This window comes from Syngnathus floridae, chromosome 5 (genome assembly GCF_059516105.1).
Source record: "Syngnathus floridae isolate MCC-2025c chromosome 5, RoL_Sflo_1.0, whole genome shotgun sequence".
In the NCBI taxonomy this organism is placed as follows: domain Eukaryota; kingdom Metazoa; phylum Chordata; class Actinopteri; order Syngnathiformes; family Syngnathidae; genus Syngnathus; species Syngnathus floridae.
Window position 1 is genome coordinate 6,261,617 of NC_142417.1, and position 16,166 is coordinate 6,277,782.

A 16,166-nucleotide genomic window follows, 5' to 3' on the forward strand; every position below is an offset into this window, starting at 1 on the left:
ACTCATCAAAATGAAATCTCTTGAAGGGTGGTTAAGAATGAATATCATTGTAAATGTTTGGGGAATTCAGAGTTCCTAAATCCAAAAATATCTTTCAGGCGAAGGGTGAAATAGCTTTAAAAGTCCTCAAAGTCTAGATGCCTTTGCAAATCCTTCAGGTAAGTCAAGTGTGTTCTCTTCGCATGTAGTATCAGGCACATTATTTCAAGGCTTTCGTCAGGATTATATCTGATATTGTGTTATTACTTCCTCTGATTCATGAGTTGAGGTAGGTGCCGCCATAGTCATTCCTCAACGTTCGGCGGTTATCTGAAAATCATTGTGATTGATCTCACGTTTTCCGTGCATCACGTCATTGAGCGTGAGAGAATTAATGACATCACATTGCACGTGTGAAGGGCGTCACTCCTGAAAGGTAAAGTCATAACTCCCAAATCAATCCTTCAACGGAGAAAGACAAATTAAGAACAGGAAAAGATAATCTCTTGCGATTGAAGAATAGTTGGACCAATCAGTCACTGTGAGGTCAGTTGGGAAACAAGAAGTGTTTTTTTGACAATGGCCTGTCTGGGACATATGCTAATTAGGTGGCAGCTCATGGGCTGCTGAGCAAAGTCTGTTTGCTGAATGTGCAATCAGTTAAAAAAAAAAAAGTGATGAATCAAACTTTTGCATCATCTCAGCTGTCTTTTCAGCTCTGAAAATATCTCCCACTCACTCTTATTTTGCCTTTTATTGCTTCCTTACTTTGTCTCTGGTTGTTATTAGCAAACAAGGAATAAGCATTTATTTTATTTTCAAGAATATTCCACCATAGTTTCAACAAAACCTCTGAAGCCCAAAGTAATAGGTCAGTAAGGGTGTGCCTGCTTTGAGTCTGCCTGTGAGTGCCCAAGAAACGATTGACACGTTGTCAATCACAACTTGTGTCATACTGTGTGCTGTGTCAGAGTACACTGACAGTTTTAACAAATATGACAAAAGCAAGTATCATGATAGCTGGCTCGCGACACAGAGCAAAACATCTACCAAGCAACAGATAACAAAAAAAAAAAATCCTCTTTTTTTTCATCTGGGTTACTTTTAACTCAAGATGGCACTAGAACCAAAATGTTCACTTTTTGACATTGGATGGATGGCATTGCAAATTATTTGTCGCCAGCCTCTTGGTGGTCGACCCCGATAGCAATCACAGTTGTCATTGTTTGAAATTCCAGTGGGCATAAAATAATCTTCTTCCTGATCATTTTTTTATGTGCAGAATGACAAAAGGGACTGTTGGAAAACTTTGTAATAATGGCGGCGACAATTAGCAGGCTAAACATACATTAATGCTATTGTGGCCTCATAAATGATGCAGCGCTGAGCTTCTCAATGAAGGCCTCTCCCATAGAGCAATGACACAGTGAGAAGCTAAGAAAGTCGAGTTTGAACAGAGAATCAAGTGGCATTAATAAGAGATTTAATGTTCAGTAGCTCGAACAATCTCATGCTGCTATTTCTGTGCCACTTTGCTTTGAACAATTTGGCTATTAGCTTTGTCCCCCGTCCGTGGCTCTATAATTTATTTCTAAGGCAGAGCCAGAAAAAGACAGTGAAGCATCAATTTCGTAGCGGGGTTTCAAATCGAGACTTGAGCATGCAGAACTGAATGTGCGTTCATTGCTGTAATGAAAGAGTAGAGCACCAAAGAGGACTTGATAGTCGCCCACCCCTCTCTCCTTGCAGCTTTTTCACTCGTGATTGCATGTATACTAAGTATCACTCACGGTTGAGGATAACCTCTACAAATTGAAGCCCTCATCGCAGAAGTCATGATAGGGAAAGTACAATGCGCTCATAATATCGGTATCAGCGGTGTCCTGCCTTAATTCACTTTTATTACATTCATTCATAATGCTCTCATAATGCGCTCATAATGATGAGATAGGGAGCAGCCAGAAGATTTTCACAGTGTCATCTTTATTTATCACATACTGTGATTTGTCATTTGCGCCTCTTCAGGTGCTGGTAATGAGATGGTTGGGACCATGCTGGACATTTCTGGCTTGGATAAATCGGAGTAATTTCTTCGGACTTGATCCCAACTTTTTAAAAAATGTTGAAAGGGTTAAGGGTTAAAATTTTTTGTTTGTGAATTCAAAGGTGCCGAACCACGAGTATACAGGGGTTCGTTGCTTTTGGCGGCTTGTAGGCTGTGGGGATCTTCTTCAAGCCCACACGCAGATAAACACACACATATCGGCCTACTTATTTAATAATTTGGCTGTATGATGGAATATCCCAACATTGACAATAAAACTCGAGAAGCACGTTAGTTACAGGCTAAATAAACATTTAGACAATTGGGTCATATGTGTGTAGACATTCTGCTACTCACTCATTTCACAGTGGAACCAATGAGAGAGAAAAACAAACACCGTTACTGTAAGCTCTCTGATAAACTGGGTGTCGGTCATAGAAAACAGCTGCTTTGTTGATGGAAACAATCCGGCTAAAGAAAGTTTAATACTTTATCAGTCGTTGGGATGTCCAAATCTCTTAGAAAACTTTTAACTGCTTTTCTCTTTCAACTCTTTAATACAAGATGAGCAATATAAAGTCGTATGACTGGAATTACATGGATGTGTTTGTATGATACAAGAATCAAACATCTCTTGTGCCTTGACATTTGTAGTGAGTGCCTTAAGTCTGATGCATTCATTTTCTTCTGATAGCTTCTGGCACTCCCAAGTGGAGTCCGGCAAAAATATATGTACACATCTTTCTAGCTCAAACACACGCTGGCTATCTCGATTCTAGGAATGAAACGAACTTCGACTGGCAGTATTGAAGATTTTATTCCTTGTTGACGACGAAGACCTTGTCCATACACTTTGCTGTCTGACTTTCTAATGCTGTACTTACTAATGGCATCATCGCTCCCCATCTGGTGTCCATCATTTGAATTCAGGGCAGGGCCCGCCCCAGCAGATCCATCTGATTAGTCCAGCTCATCGATTTGTGCCAGCTTGCCACGACTTAGTCAACCCAAGGTGTCTCCTCTCTGACATGCCGTCTTCCTGTGATTTAGTTTGCCAACGCTCTAAGTGCATTAAGTGTGACGATAAAATATTTAATCTAATGTGCATCTTGAACAAGGAGGAAGAGTATCAAAAAAGCCAGGCAGAAGAGCGGGGAAGAGAGCTAATGTACCCGATGAGCCCAATGAGGAATGTTCGTGTCAACTTTAGGAAAATACAGGATATGGATGCTTAGGTTTGGCATGCTTTAAATCCCACAGTTTCGATCTTGGAAGATAAATGTGCAATTTTTGATGTGGGACGTGATACTAAGTGGCTTGTCATATCATCGCCATCTCACTGCGCACAAAAATAATGATCGTTTTCCAATAAAGTGGGCATGAAAATGTTACATCTGTAAACCTGAAGACACAGAATCCCATTTTCCAATTTCCACGCATGCTACCAGCGTTATCTCTGCTTACAGTCTGAAGCGTATAATAGTTTGAATAGGCTTACAAGACACAATACATGTACGGCAATTCTGTTGCGTAAGCGCGCAAGACAGCATCGCATTTATTATGTGAGCTGTATACAAGGTGAATTTTGAAGGTACCGTATTTCACTCGCTAAATACATTGAATCCTATTACATTACTTGATCTATGGTATTCCATTGTTACTTCTGTTTGTATCTTTGTAATGGATACACCCTGGACACTTTATTAGGTACACTTGCACAATTATACATTTTGTACATTTTTTTATTGTTGTTGTGGCTGGTAATTAAGTATAGTAGGATAAGAAAGGCAGAGAAAGAACGTCAACAACTGTCATTGTGTCAATCAAATATTTTACACTCGAAGCGGAAAGGCCCAGACCGACTGACACGCAATTGGAAACTACGAAGAGATGCAACTTGTTGCCAGAGAAAGACAAACATAAGGATGCAATATTTTTTTTTCTCTTGAATCAGCTTTTGAGTCTTGTGTGTGGAAACAGATGGACACGTTGCTTCCAAATGTTGACTGACCATTCAGCTACCCCTTTCTTTGTGGAGAATCATCTGTATTTCTTCTATTTCTGCACTCTCATATCCCATTTCCCCTTTGATTTGTCATCCGTCTGTGATTCATCCTCCCCCCCCCTCCCTTTTTATGTCCTTAATCACCTGCCGGCCTGCCCGAGCTGCCATGTTGACACCAGACAAACCGAGCCACATTCTCACATCTTTTTAATGAGCCTGTGTTATTATACAGGCTTCAATTGTCCTGTTGGCAAAAGATTGGCGGCCTTTAAACAAAAGGTGCTAACCGGCCCTCATCCTGGGCCTCCTAAGACTCTAAATGTATGAGACTCTCTGTGAGACTTTAGAAGAACTCCTGGGCTCAAAGCCAGAAATTTGTCAGGTTACCCCGAATTACTCCTATGCATCAAAGTAAAACTCTTGGGGAAGCCACTTATCTTGTATCAAATATACATTAGAAGTCCAACACAGAGGTTAATTTCAGAGGGAAAGCAGAGGTGCAGTGTTAGCACAGATTAGCATTAGTTATCAGCGTTGGCGTCCGATAACCGTTGTATGCTTGAATGTTGCAAAGCTTGGCTACACAAATTGAAATGTGTAAATCAGCAACGGTGAAGCGCTGCGTCCACGAGTGAAAAGACGATGCAGTCTTTAAAATGGTATTTCTTTTGGTAGGCATTCCAGTAATACTAAATCGCTGAGTTTGCTGTGTTTTTGAAATATAAATTACTGACATTAACAATGTTAGTGTAACAAAGAAAGCAAGTTTGTTTTTAACTTCTATATTTTAATTGGGGATAACAGTTCTGTAAACTCCTCCTTGTTGTGAAATTGAGGAAAGACAATTTTCATAACTGGAAAACTAAAAACATTTAATTAAACTGCCCAACCTAAAGTGTGATCAAAGTTTGTTGCTTTGAAATTTTTTAGTTCGCAGAATATTTTGTGTGTATGACATATGTGGCTAATTTTTTTTATTTTAATTATCTCTCTTTGAGAACTACTTTTAAGTACTTCTTACTCCTTATGCAACTATTAGTGGGGAGTGGAGGATGCAAAACCTCCACCCACAAAATTATTTCTTGGACTGCTAATTGCCTCTCCTTCCCACCCTGTGTCTGTCCATTTGCACAGCAGTAGATGAAATTGATTCACAACTGTAATTGCTTCCTAAAGGACATGTTGAGATCGGGGAAGTGTGATCAACTTGGAGTGACGCTGTGATGACGATGCGTTCTCTTTATTTTTGGAGCAGTCTATTCCTTTAACAATATGCCTATTACTGTGATTAGATTTTGCAGTGCACATTTGTGATCCAGCTCTTGTATTAGGTTATTGGGTGTGCCTCATGTGTGTCTTGCAAGTATTCAGGAGGGAAAAAGTGTTTTGCTTTATCACCAATTGTCCATGTTAATATTCCCCTCTGACGTTCTTGAGGTAATCAGTGCAGCCCACTATGACGGTGACAGCAGGTTAAGGAGGGGTGAGGAGGAGAAAAGCTCCGTCTGTGCCAGAGAAAACGAAAGCAGCATGAGGTGTATGTGCTGCCCTCTAGTCAGTCAAATATGCTTGTTATCAATGTGTGTGTATGTGTGTGTGTGTTTGTGGTGTGTGAGTGAACACAGCAGGAGTGGAATGTAGTCATAGCTGTAAAGTGGGTGTGAAAACAGCCATGTTCAATGACCTCCAGGACGACCTCTCCACCCCTCCTCCCCTTGCTCATTGATAGTGTCCTGTGTGTGCTGCCAAAATGTTTGAAGAAAAAGCATCTAGCGTCGTAGTGAGTGGATTGAAGTCCGTGTGTGTGTGTTATTGTTGAGAACAGCAAGAGAATGCCCCCAGAGTTTACACAGGCCTGAGAGAAGAGGTCAAGGGGATTATCTTAAAATATTGGCCCACCTCTGACCCCATCCATTCTCCCTGTCCAACTTTGAAGGCAGTCGGCACCTGTTGTGCAAATCCACGCAGTGAGTGTGGAACGTCTTTCTTCTTTAATTTATAAGAATAAAAACATCCATAATGTTCTGTTTCACGTTAGGTGGAACTTTAGATTAGCATTAGCATAAAAACAGCACCGTCCAACATTTTGGGTAAAATACATTTTACATGTAGACCTCCTGCACATGAAGCATATCCACAAATCTGTTCGGTATGAATTCATGTGACTGGTATTCCTTGTTTGGGATTGAGGGCCGCAGCTCGTTTCCTAAAGTTTCATAAATTCTGCAAGGGAGCGCTGGTCTTGATTTAAGTCGATGACAGATGCAGACTCAAACTTGGATTTGGTCCCGGCTGAGTCAGCGATCCCAGCTGGTCGCCACTGCGGGGCGTCTCAGTGCTGGAGCGGTGCCTGATCCCCCAAACCCTCCCCAACCACGCACGCAAACACACACGTTCACATTGCAGAATTGCAATGACATTATTTATAATATGACTATTTATTGTTATTTTAATGAGCGGTGATAAAGAACATTAAATGCTTTAGTTGCTGTCATTAAAACAATTTAGAATAATTACATGTGGCCTGTTAATATAGTCCAAGGTTTTTGCTGTTGATGTTTTTGCAGTGTGTGGCAGGCAGAATTCTAGATGACACACACACACGCAGGCCACAACGTACGCCTTCTAATGCGCTCCAATATAAAGAATTACGTCATTACGAATATTATGACAATTTTGATTGACATGATCAATGATGTATATTATAAAAATATATTTACTATGTAGTTGTAGTTTTCAGTGTGCAAATGCACTACATTCCTTTTCCACTCATGTAACTCAATAAGCTTAGGAAAATATTACAATGAACTCCACATTGCATTTGACTTAATCTAATAATATCCATTTTGTGAGCTGTGTCCAAAATATCAGTCATTGCAAAGATACCATGCACCGTTTTGACTGATGTTATGTTATTCATTCAACAATAGAGAAACAACACAATTTCACTCAAAATTTTATCCAGACATTAAAAAATGTAAATTGCAATACTGTGGTACAATTTGAGCCAAAACACTAATTTTCTATTAAAACATTTTTTATAGAACAGCACAAACAAAAATACGGAAATCATGATGATCCCATCACAGTTTAGTCCCATTTTCCTTTTTTTTTTTTGGTGTGAAATCAAGTCCTGTTAAATTGAGCACAAAGCTGATATAGCTGCTTGCAGGGAGCCTGTCTTATTCCGTACTATGAAAGGCAACAGGTGGATGGATACACACGCTTATTGTACCTTCTGCCATCTAATGGAGGAGCATTTAATTGTTCTGTCTGTCACTATATGGAGCTGCAGCTTAACAAATAATAATTTATAATGAATACATAATATTTTTCTGACAAATGTCATTTTGTCAGTTGATCATTTCCCACGATACCCTGATCTCTCTGCCGTCTGCACATGCACCTGTGTGCCAAGCACCCTGGTTAGCAATCACTGCACGACACTAAACCACCATGCCGCATCACTTTGTCAGCTAAAAACAACCGAACGAAATCAAATTGAAGAGCTATTTTTCTCCCTAAATAATTTTGGTTAATTTAATGTCTTGACTTTTTTTAAATTGTTTGTATTTAATTGCCAGATAATTTCTAATAATATTTCTGTTTACTATTAAAGGCAGTAGCTCCTCAATAATAACATACACATACACAAAAACATTGTACTTACCTCTCCGTAATTAAATTACCTTAGTTGGGTTTGAGGAGTCGGCGTGGGGAAGCGTGGGGAGTGTCGGGGAGTGGGTAATGGGCGGACCGAGGAACATGAGCCAATGGCAGCGCAGTAAAGCAAAGCCACTCGCTCAGTCGGCGTCTAGAGCTGCTGGGCGCTGCGCGCACTCTCCCAAGGCTCTCCAACACACACACATCCGAATCCATAAGCGCACACGCCCGGATACATTGACGAAGAAGTCGCGCGCGTGGGACTCGACGCATTTGGTTTAGTTCCTCCCGCTTTTTTTTTTGCAAGATGGCTCATTTATGTGGAGGCGGTGGGATGCGCACCTAAACAAGTGTCTCCTCTTGACTCAAGCTCCTCAAGCCGGACACCGAGACACAGCAGAGGAGGCAGCGTGATTTTTTTTTTCTCGCTCACTTGTCATTTGGATTGATTGATCTGGTCGTCAAGGCTCCCTTCCCCTCCCTTACCTTGCACGAAGTGACAAAAGTTGTGTGGACTACATGGCTTTCTGACGTGGCCATCGGTTCTTTTTGTGTGTGCGTGCGTGCGTGTGACTGACTTGTCCCCAAGCACCCAAGGGTGCGCTCCTCGTCATTCACCTTGTTGACGCACCCCTGAAGACCCAACGCGAGAAGGGGAGGAGGGGGGACATATATCCCCAGCTCCGAGGGACACACGCCACATTGGACCGATCGGAGCCAAGCAGCGCCCGTTGCGAGCGAGCGTCGTGCATGAGAGCGCTTCACCTGCAGCCACACCAACCAGGAGGAATACGTGGCCAACTTTTGCCGTAGTGATGCTGCAAGTGGAAATGATCCTCGCCGTCTGCCTGGTGCTGTGGATGTGTGTTTTTAGCCAGGAGCCCAGTTCCAAAGTGGTGGCAGACCGCTACGCCGTCTTTTGGAACCGGACCAACGCCAAGTAAGTCGCTGTCTTCCTCTGGGCGCTTTGCCCCGCTCCGGCTCGCTGACCGGTGGCGCACGCAGGGCGGCTTCGGCTGTGTAGCTTTCTGCAGTGGTGTGGCCATCGCGGGTTGTGTCGTGGAGAAATCGAACATCTAAAGTCTTTGCAATTTTATTTTCAAACCATGCGAGCAGACCGGACCAAAAGGAGCCGCTATGTGGCTCTGATCAGAACCTCTTAACACTACACTCAATCTAATTTATACAGACAATCTGTAGAGGAGGAAAAAAAAATCTTGTTATACCTACTGGCTCACTTTAACGTGAGACAAAACTGAGTAATTGGCTATGAGTACAATAAAAAAAAAAATTATAGTAGAAAAGCAAGATTATATTTTCCGTCATGAAATAAAGACCAACAATTAAGTGTGTTTTACTGAAATGTTCTATTATTGCATTTTTTGCTTTCTCCATTTCAGTGGCGAGTTAAACTTCATAAAAAAACTAAAATCATCACATTTCTCTGTATTTTCCCCTCAAATGCAATTTGAACAAATATTGTGAGCATTTTAGAGAAACAACAAACTTTCCGAAGAGCTTTTTTTATGACATGCGTAAAAGTTCTCAGTACAAAACCACAAACCTGATTCTTACAGTTCTAACATGAAACCGCAAACTTTCATAACTTTTCTCAGAACTTTTACACCATTTAACACAAAACTATTTCTACCATTTTAGCCTTTTTTTGACACACTGGTCATGGATTAATGCACGCATTTATACTACCGCCTGAAATTCAACAACGGCCCAAGAACAAAAACACTTTTCCCTCCTTCACAAAACAGCCGTCAGATTTTTCCCAAGTCAGGATCTGTAAGACTCGCAGCCGATCCGCAGCATGGAGGCTCAAGTTAACATTTATCTAAGAGACAACTTGACTACTTTTCATCTGAGGCAGGAACGTTGCACATATTAGTCAGGCGTTTCCCTTTCTGGGGTCCGACTGAGCAGCTTTGTCTCAGACGTGTTAAGTCGAAACACTTGAGTTGTTTGTCACACAACTGGAGAATGGAAATGAAAATTTGTTGACTAAGAAAATCATCATACCCTTTATACTTCTCATTTTTAGGAACTATTGTCAAAAACATTTCCTGTATTTGCACTCTGTTTGGAAAGACAAGGGTCATTTATTGGAGCAGTTTAGCGGTCAAGTTTACAAAATCCAACGGTGTGTGTAGATCTTGTCGTTGATATCCTCACGCTTGACGACGGCTTGCGGTCGACTTGCCGTTATTGACTTTATTTTTCTCTCACCATAATTTTGACCTTGATTCCTGCTGTTGATAGACATCCTTTGACTGGACCATATTTTGTTTTCTCCCCTTTCTTCAGCGAGAAAGTTTTGACTCGACTGGACGCTCTGTTAACTTGATTTTTTCCAGATGTGCTGACAGGTTTTCCCACTTTCAGCTCATAATACCAAATTGAAGTTAAACTCGCTAACATTGAGAAGAGGGCAATACGAGAAGTTTGCACCAAGCTGGGTTCATGTTTTGCCTCTTTCTGATGCACAGTGTGAAGTAAAGCCCGGCTATGAGCCCTGTTGGTCTTCCAAATCCTGTCTTGCCTCGAGGAAGGAAACTTTTTTTTTTTTTTTTTTTTAAATCTTGTAAGTTTGCTCATACCGGTCAAGTTCGCTCCCAAACCCGACTTGGCCTATTTATTAGTCCACTAACAAACATCTAACATATAATTGGTGAAAGCTGCTGCCGCTTTTTGTTCTTAAAGTCATTCCGATCAATTTTAGTGTCAACTCGGAAAAGTGATCCCGTCTCTCCGGGAGTCCACTGAGGTGCAATCTAATGAAGCGAGGCGTCTTAAATGATACAGCAGGTGACTTCAAAAGTGTAAAGCTGACATCATTTCAGACTAACTCCTGGAGAGGAAGCCGTTTAGCGGCCATTCATTTTTCCAGCCGGCAAAACCGCAGATTCTCCCGGCTGGAAAATGACTGGCTTGAGGTAATTAATCACCCCAAGTCGTTTTGGGTGTCCCAAAATTTCTTTGGTTTCTGATTTATTACGCCCAAGTTAGACATATTATGTCTTTGTGTCATATTATCCTCCAACTTTATTACCAGGCAGAAGTCACACAATGTATGTTTCTAGTGCGATTATCAAAATTGAAAGTAATGGCTTAAAATATGTCCAATCATTAAATACATCCATGTAAAATACATTTTACCCTGCACGGTCAAGAAAACTGTATCAAAACTGTGCTCAATCACAGTTGAACTATTTATTCAATTTAAATCCAAATTGTTTATCAAGTACATTAAAAAAAACGTTAACTAAAGTGCTGTAAAAATCATGTTAACCAGACAGAATATTAAATAATATTTCCAAAGATAAATCCAATCAAATAAAATATAAGACCAATAAAACACAGACTAGATGGAGTAGAAGTTTTAAAAAAAAAAATATATATATATATATCATACTGCTAGAGTCCAACATGGACAGGATATTTTTTTCCGCAATTTGGGAACCTTATTCTTATTAACCTTGAAAAAAAGTTGGCGCGGGTTTGAAATTCGTCGCCATCAGTGCAAGCGTTTGTTAGTCGGGGGGGGCTGAGGGGATTTCCTGGCTGTTTGCTTGGCTTCAATCCATCTTCAATTCCACCGTTAAAGACCAAGAACAAAACAAAACAACTTTACTAACTTCACTTTCTCGTTGAACTGCTCCTGGATCTGTCTTCTACCTTCATTTAGCGTTCTGGCCAGTCAAGAAGTGTTTGGGGAAGTCTTAATACATGTCCTCTCACAGGGTTCATTCAGCTTGAAACATCTTCTAAATAAAAGGACATTTCACTTGGGCAGCGTCTGCCCTCTGCAATTCAGCCGGCTGCCTTTGCTTGTGAGTATTTATTCTAATGAGAGGACAGACTAGTGCCCTTTCTTCTGCGACATGTCCCGCTAAGCTTTCCTCCCTCGCCGCCTCTCTCTCAGTCTGTATCTCCTTGTTCGGCGCTGAAACATGAATGAATACAATTAGATATTTCGGGAATCCATCTGCACGCGATGGTGGGCTCTCTGGGGTCAGGATGACTGTGAGAGGTCACACGACTTTAGGCGTTGAACTTTGTGACTCTCCTTGAAGGTGTTTGTCAGTCAGTGCGTTCTTGACCGTGCCGATTGCTTGTTGTTTTTGTTTTAGTTTCACGCTCTATATTACGGATGGCTTAGTGTTAACCAATAGACTAGACTCCTTTAGGGAAACTTATTTTATTGTGTAATGTGCAAATTAGTAATAGTCTGTATTGTATATTAGGCGTCTCGACACGTTGAATTTTTGATGTCCAACAATTGTACATTTGTACAATTGTTTCTTTGTGATGTCAATGTCAATTCATTGAGTGTGCGGATGATGGATCAAACACAAGGTGGCGGTAATGTGCAGGAATCATGAGTCTCCGCTGAATTTTTTTTTTCCGATTAAAAGAAAAAAATACGATTCATCGGAATTCAAGCAAACGTTTAAAACAGTACTTTACATCTGAAAGATAAAAATAATGTATTTGTGCAAATTTTACATTTTGAAATGTATTAAGGACAAATTTCAAGAATCGATTAATTGGTAAACATAAATTCTCTTGACGATTCACGCTTTTAGAAGCAATGGCAGTGCATTGTATGTACTTTACATATTGTAAAACATTTCATGTTAAACTTTTATTGTCATTTAAAAAAAACTATCTTTTAAAAATAAATTTATCAATTTAGAAAAACGCATTTCTCAGTCACCCAGCCTTCTAACGTGCAAAAAAAATGACTACCAGAGTATGTGGAAGATCGCTTGGAACGAAGTTGTCCCAATTTGTATTACAAACTGCAAACAGCGTCAGTTGTATTGCACGGAATATTTTTTTCTTAATTTGCGTAATTTGCTAAGAGGCATTTTTCATGGAAATAAAAAAAAACAATTATCAATACAACACTACCAGAAGTTCTTAAAATGATTCAACCTACCAAGTCAGCAATTTAATGCAAATTGTTGAAAAACGGAGCACATTGAAGATGGCCAAGCGCCAGGTGGCGACATTACAAACTCTGAAAACCTTTCAAGGACTAAAATGTCTGGAAAATGAATTTGCACCAGAAATGTCATGCTTTCTTCCTGACTCCATTGGAAAGTATTCCTTTAAAAAAATCAAGTTGACGTAAACTTTGATTGCATGAATAAGTGAGGTTTTGACCATAATACCTCATAAATGTAATATGTGGCTCTATCCAGTCCTTTATTGCATTTTTTTTTTTTTTTTAAACTCTCGCCTCAGCACTCTCTTCCTCTGTCTGAGGACTGATTAGTTCTCAGTAATGACCCTCTGCGCCGTAGTCTTTTTTTTGCCTACGGGACCGGCAGCCACTAGCTCTGGCTTGAGCTGCCAGGTCCAAAAGTGGAAGCGACGCAGAGAGTGAGCAGGAGGAGAAGGCAGAAAAACAAAAACAATGTTTGCGAGCAGGGATGATTTAAATGAGAAATTGTTTTTTTTTCTTGGTTTAGTCAAGGTTTAGATGTCACATTGTATTTTCTCAACAGACCTGTAAATGCACTTTCCATTTAGATTAGATTTTTTTTTCCTATTAAACAAGAAAATGAGGCCGGCAGGCAGCAGTCAATGCGGAGTCCATGTGCTTGGCAGAGCAGCTGCTCTTTCGGCGTGTGGCAGCGGTGGAGAGCGAGGACTTTTTGGCCGTGACCCTCGAGGAGCTGCTACACTGCACACTGAAGAAATTTTGTTGGTCAGACGTGAGACGGGGAGATGTAACTCTGGTCGGGTAAAGGCATCTTACAATTTGACTACCTAAATTCTGCCTTTTAATGAGTTGCATTAAAATTTTCAGAGCAGCATATATATATATAATTTTGGTGGAGATCCAAATAGAATCATATTCATATTTTGATATTTATTTATTTTCACCTCACTTCCTTTGTGAATGTTGATCTGAGTACAGGAGGTAAATATTGGAAGGAGTAAAATTCGATGATTTGGCCCTAAAAATCTGGCTGCTTTACTGACTGTCATTGGAGTTATGTTTGTACGGGAAGAATTCTTGTACCAGTTCTCGGTCGATGGTCCAAGTGTATCTAATGTGACTGCTGTCTCCATACCAAAACATGGCCAAATTTCTCCGTTTTATGAGCCCTTTTCACTGGAGTGAGATGTCATATTAAATTGAAAAATATGGACGGCGTTTAATGGAAGTCAAGCTCATTTCACTTTCACATTCCCTCCTCCCTTGACTGGGGCCCAGTTCTTAATGCCCCGGTTTTTGTTTTCACAGTAATCGCTCCAAGGTCAGATGGAGTGCTGAAACACTGCTATCAGTGGAACAATCTGTCTTGTATTCAACCCTTTTGTAAAGAACTTGGAAGCATTGCTTGGAATTAACCGGCTTATGCAGCAGCAGTTTAATGTCCAACGAAAGATACCGTATTTTATTTTTTCCTCCCAACAATTTACTTTGGCTACGAGTCACTTTGTGAAGTTCCTTGCCTCTTTTGCAATGGCTGTCTGGCTTGTGTTGCTCTTAAAATATCAATGATGTGCAAAGTGCCGGGCAGTTACTTTGCAGTTTTTTAAGTTGGGTCAAGTCACCTCAAGTGTTTTTTTTTTTTTTTGCTCTCAAGCGGATTTGAATGTTTCTGTCAATATTATCAAAGCAGACTTGGCTAAATATAGACAGGAGACTTAAAAGTGAGTGTAATTTGGTCAAAGTTCATCCAGATTGTGTTTCTTAAAGAAAGTTGCTGCCAGTTCTGATAAGAACCAAAACAGCATTCCCGGAATCTTCTCTTCCTCGTTCACTCCTTTCTTAAGATACGGGAAAATGGCGCTAGCGTATCCTTGCTTGGGCTCCTCTGCTCTGTAAGATGGTGGCCCAGGAGCAGCTGTTCCAGCAGTAACGCTTGGTTGAGCTATCACCCCTGACCAGAGAGCGGTGCTGCTGAGTGAGCTTCTGGAGGACCTCTGCTCTTAACCCCCCCACTCCCCCCCATGAGCACACGTTTAAATCCATTTGCTGATTTTAACCAGCACATTCTGCTATGGGTGATTTGACCTTGTTAAATACATTTACTGTCTGACTTCCACTGGCTTTACAGGAACCACGCCCGCTCGTAAAGGCCAAGAGGACTAATGGATTCCAATTTTATTTTATTTTTTTATTTATTTTCTTTACTTTCTGTCACCATCCAGCTGGAAAATGTGAGGGCAGCAAGTGAGATTGACATTTTTTTTTTTATTTTTAAGACCAGACTTATTTTCCACAGATAATTCCGGTCATGGTTGGCTGCGTTCGGACCTTTCTGCCGCATTTTCCTTATTTAACTCGAGGGTCTGCGGGGGAGTAGTGACTGGATGTTTTTCTAGCTGGACCACAGTGTGGAGAATAGATCCCAGAAGGGAACACATCTCCAGCTCGTGAATAAAGACCTAATTGATGGGTTTCAGCCGGGTTGTAAATGATTCGTGTGCTTATTCGTCTTGACCGGCTGGGAAACAGTCAGCCGACACGCTTTTATGTGGTTCTTTTAGAAGTGGAACAGACTCTTTGCCGTTTCTCATATTGGGAGTTTTTAGTTGCCAGAAGATAACGTTTAAAAAACTGAGTATCTTGTCATTAGAACTTTGCCTGCCAAGAAATGGAAAAAACAAAATCGTAACCAAGCAAATTGTTGTTGTCAAAATAAACAGTCAAAAAAATTGTGGTCTTGCAAAATTCTGCAAATCATATGAATTTATTTCATGTGTATAATTGTTTTAAGTTAGTCTTTTTTTTAATACTTGGGTATATTTTTCCTAATCAAAGTCAAAGTCAAAGTCAAAGTCAGCTTTGATTAGGAAAAATATACCCAAGTATTAAAAAAAAAAGACTAACTTAAAACAATTATACACATGAAATAAATTCATATGATATGAATGTGCGGAAGCATGTAATGGCCATTTTGTAGTTAAGATTTTTGACTGATAAATATAATTGAACAGACTAGCGGATGCGTTTAAATATATTTCCCAAAACATCTGAACAATATTTGCATTTACGTTTGAAAGTATTTGAAAGTACATTTTAATGTAATTGCAAATTTCAACGTATTGCCAAATATGAGCCAGTGCCACAGGGTATCAACATTTTCACAGGAAGTTGGCCTACATAATACCGATATGCTAGAAAATTAAGTAAACATTGTTAGTTTGTAATTTTTATGATTCTTGTAGTATGCCCGTGTCAATACTCCCGTAGCATTAAGGGAAAAATGTTTTTAACATTTGCCCGTCAAAACTGTTTACTCCGTATTGGCAGCTCCACACTGCCGAACGAATGTCAATGCATTCTTTTTTGTAGAAAACCTCCAAAATTCTTGCAGGCCAATAATAAGCTTGCTTCCTTCGCCTGCTTGAGTTGAGAAAACGACAAGGAGCCAACATCGCCCCCACTACCTCCATCTCCAAAGCTGGGCCGTTCCGCTGAAAGGCGGCCATTGTTCCGCT

At 40.4% G+C, this 16,166-nt stretch overlaps 1 protein-coding gene across 2 annotated transcripts in view; it reads left to right on the forward strand.

The window, feature by feature from the left end:
* Positions 1-7,814: 7,814 nt before the first annotated feature.
* efna5b (ephrin-A5b) overlaps positions 7,815-16,166 on the forward strand; it is a 75,565-nt gene continuing 67,213 nt past the window's right edge. The window contains exon 1 of one of the 2 annotated variants that reach the window (XM_088374950.1): positions 7,815-8,631. In XM_088374950.1, coding sequence (XP_088231076.1) covers positions 8,507-8,631 — 125 coding nt within the window. In that variant the 5' untranslated portion in view covers positions 7,815-8,506. The remainder of the gene's footprint in view (positions 8,632-16,166) is intronic. The other variant, XM_088374949.1, reaches the window with a different exon arrangement.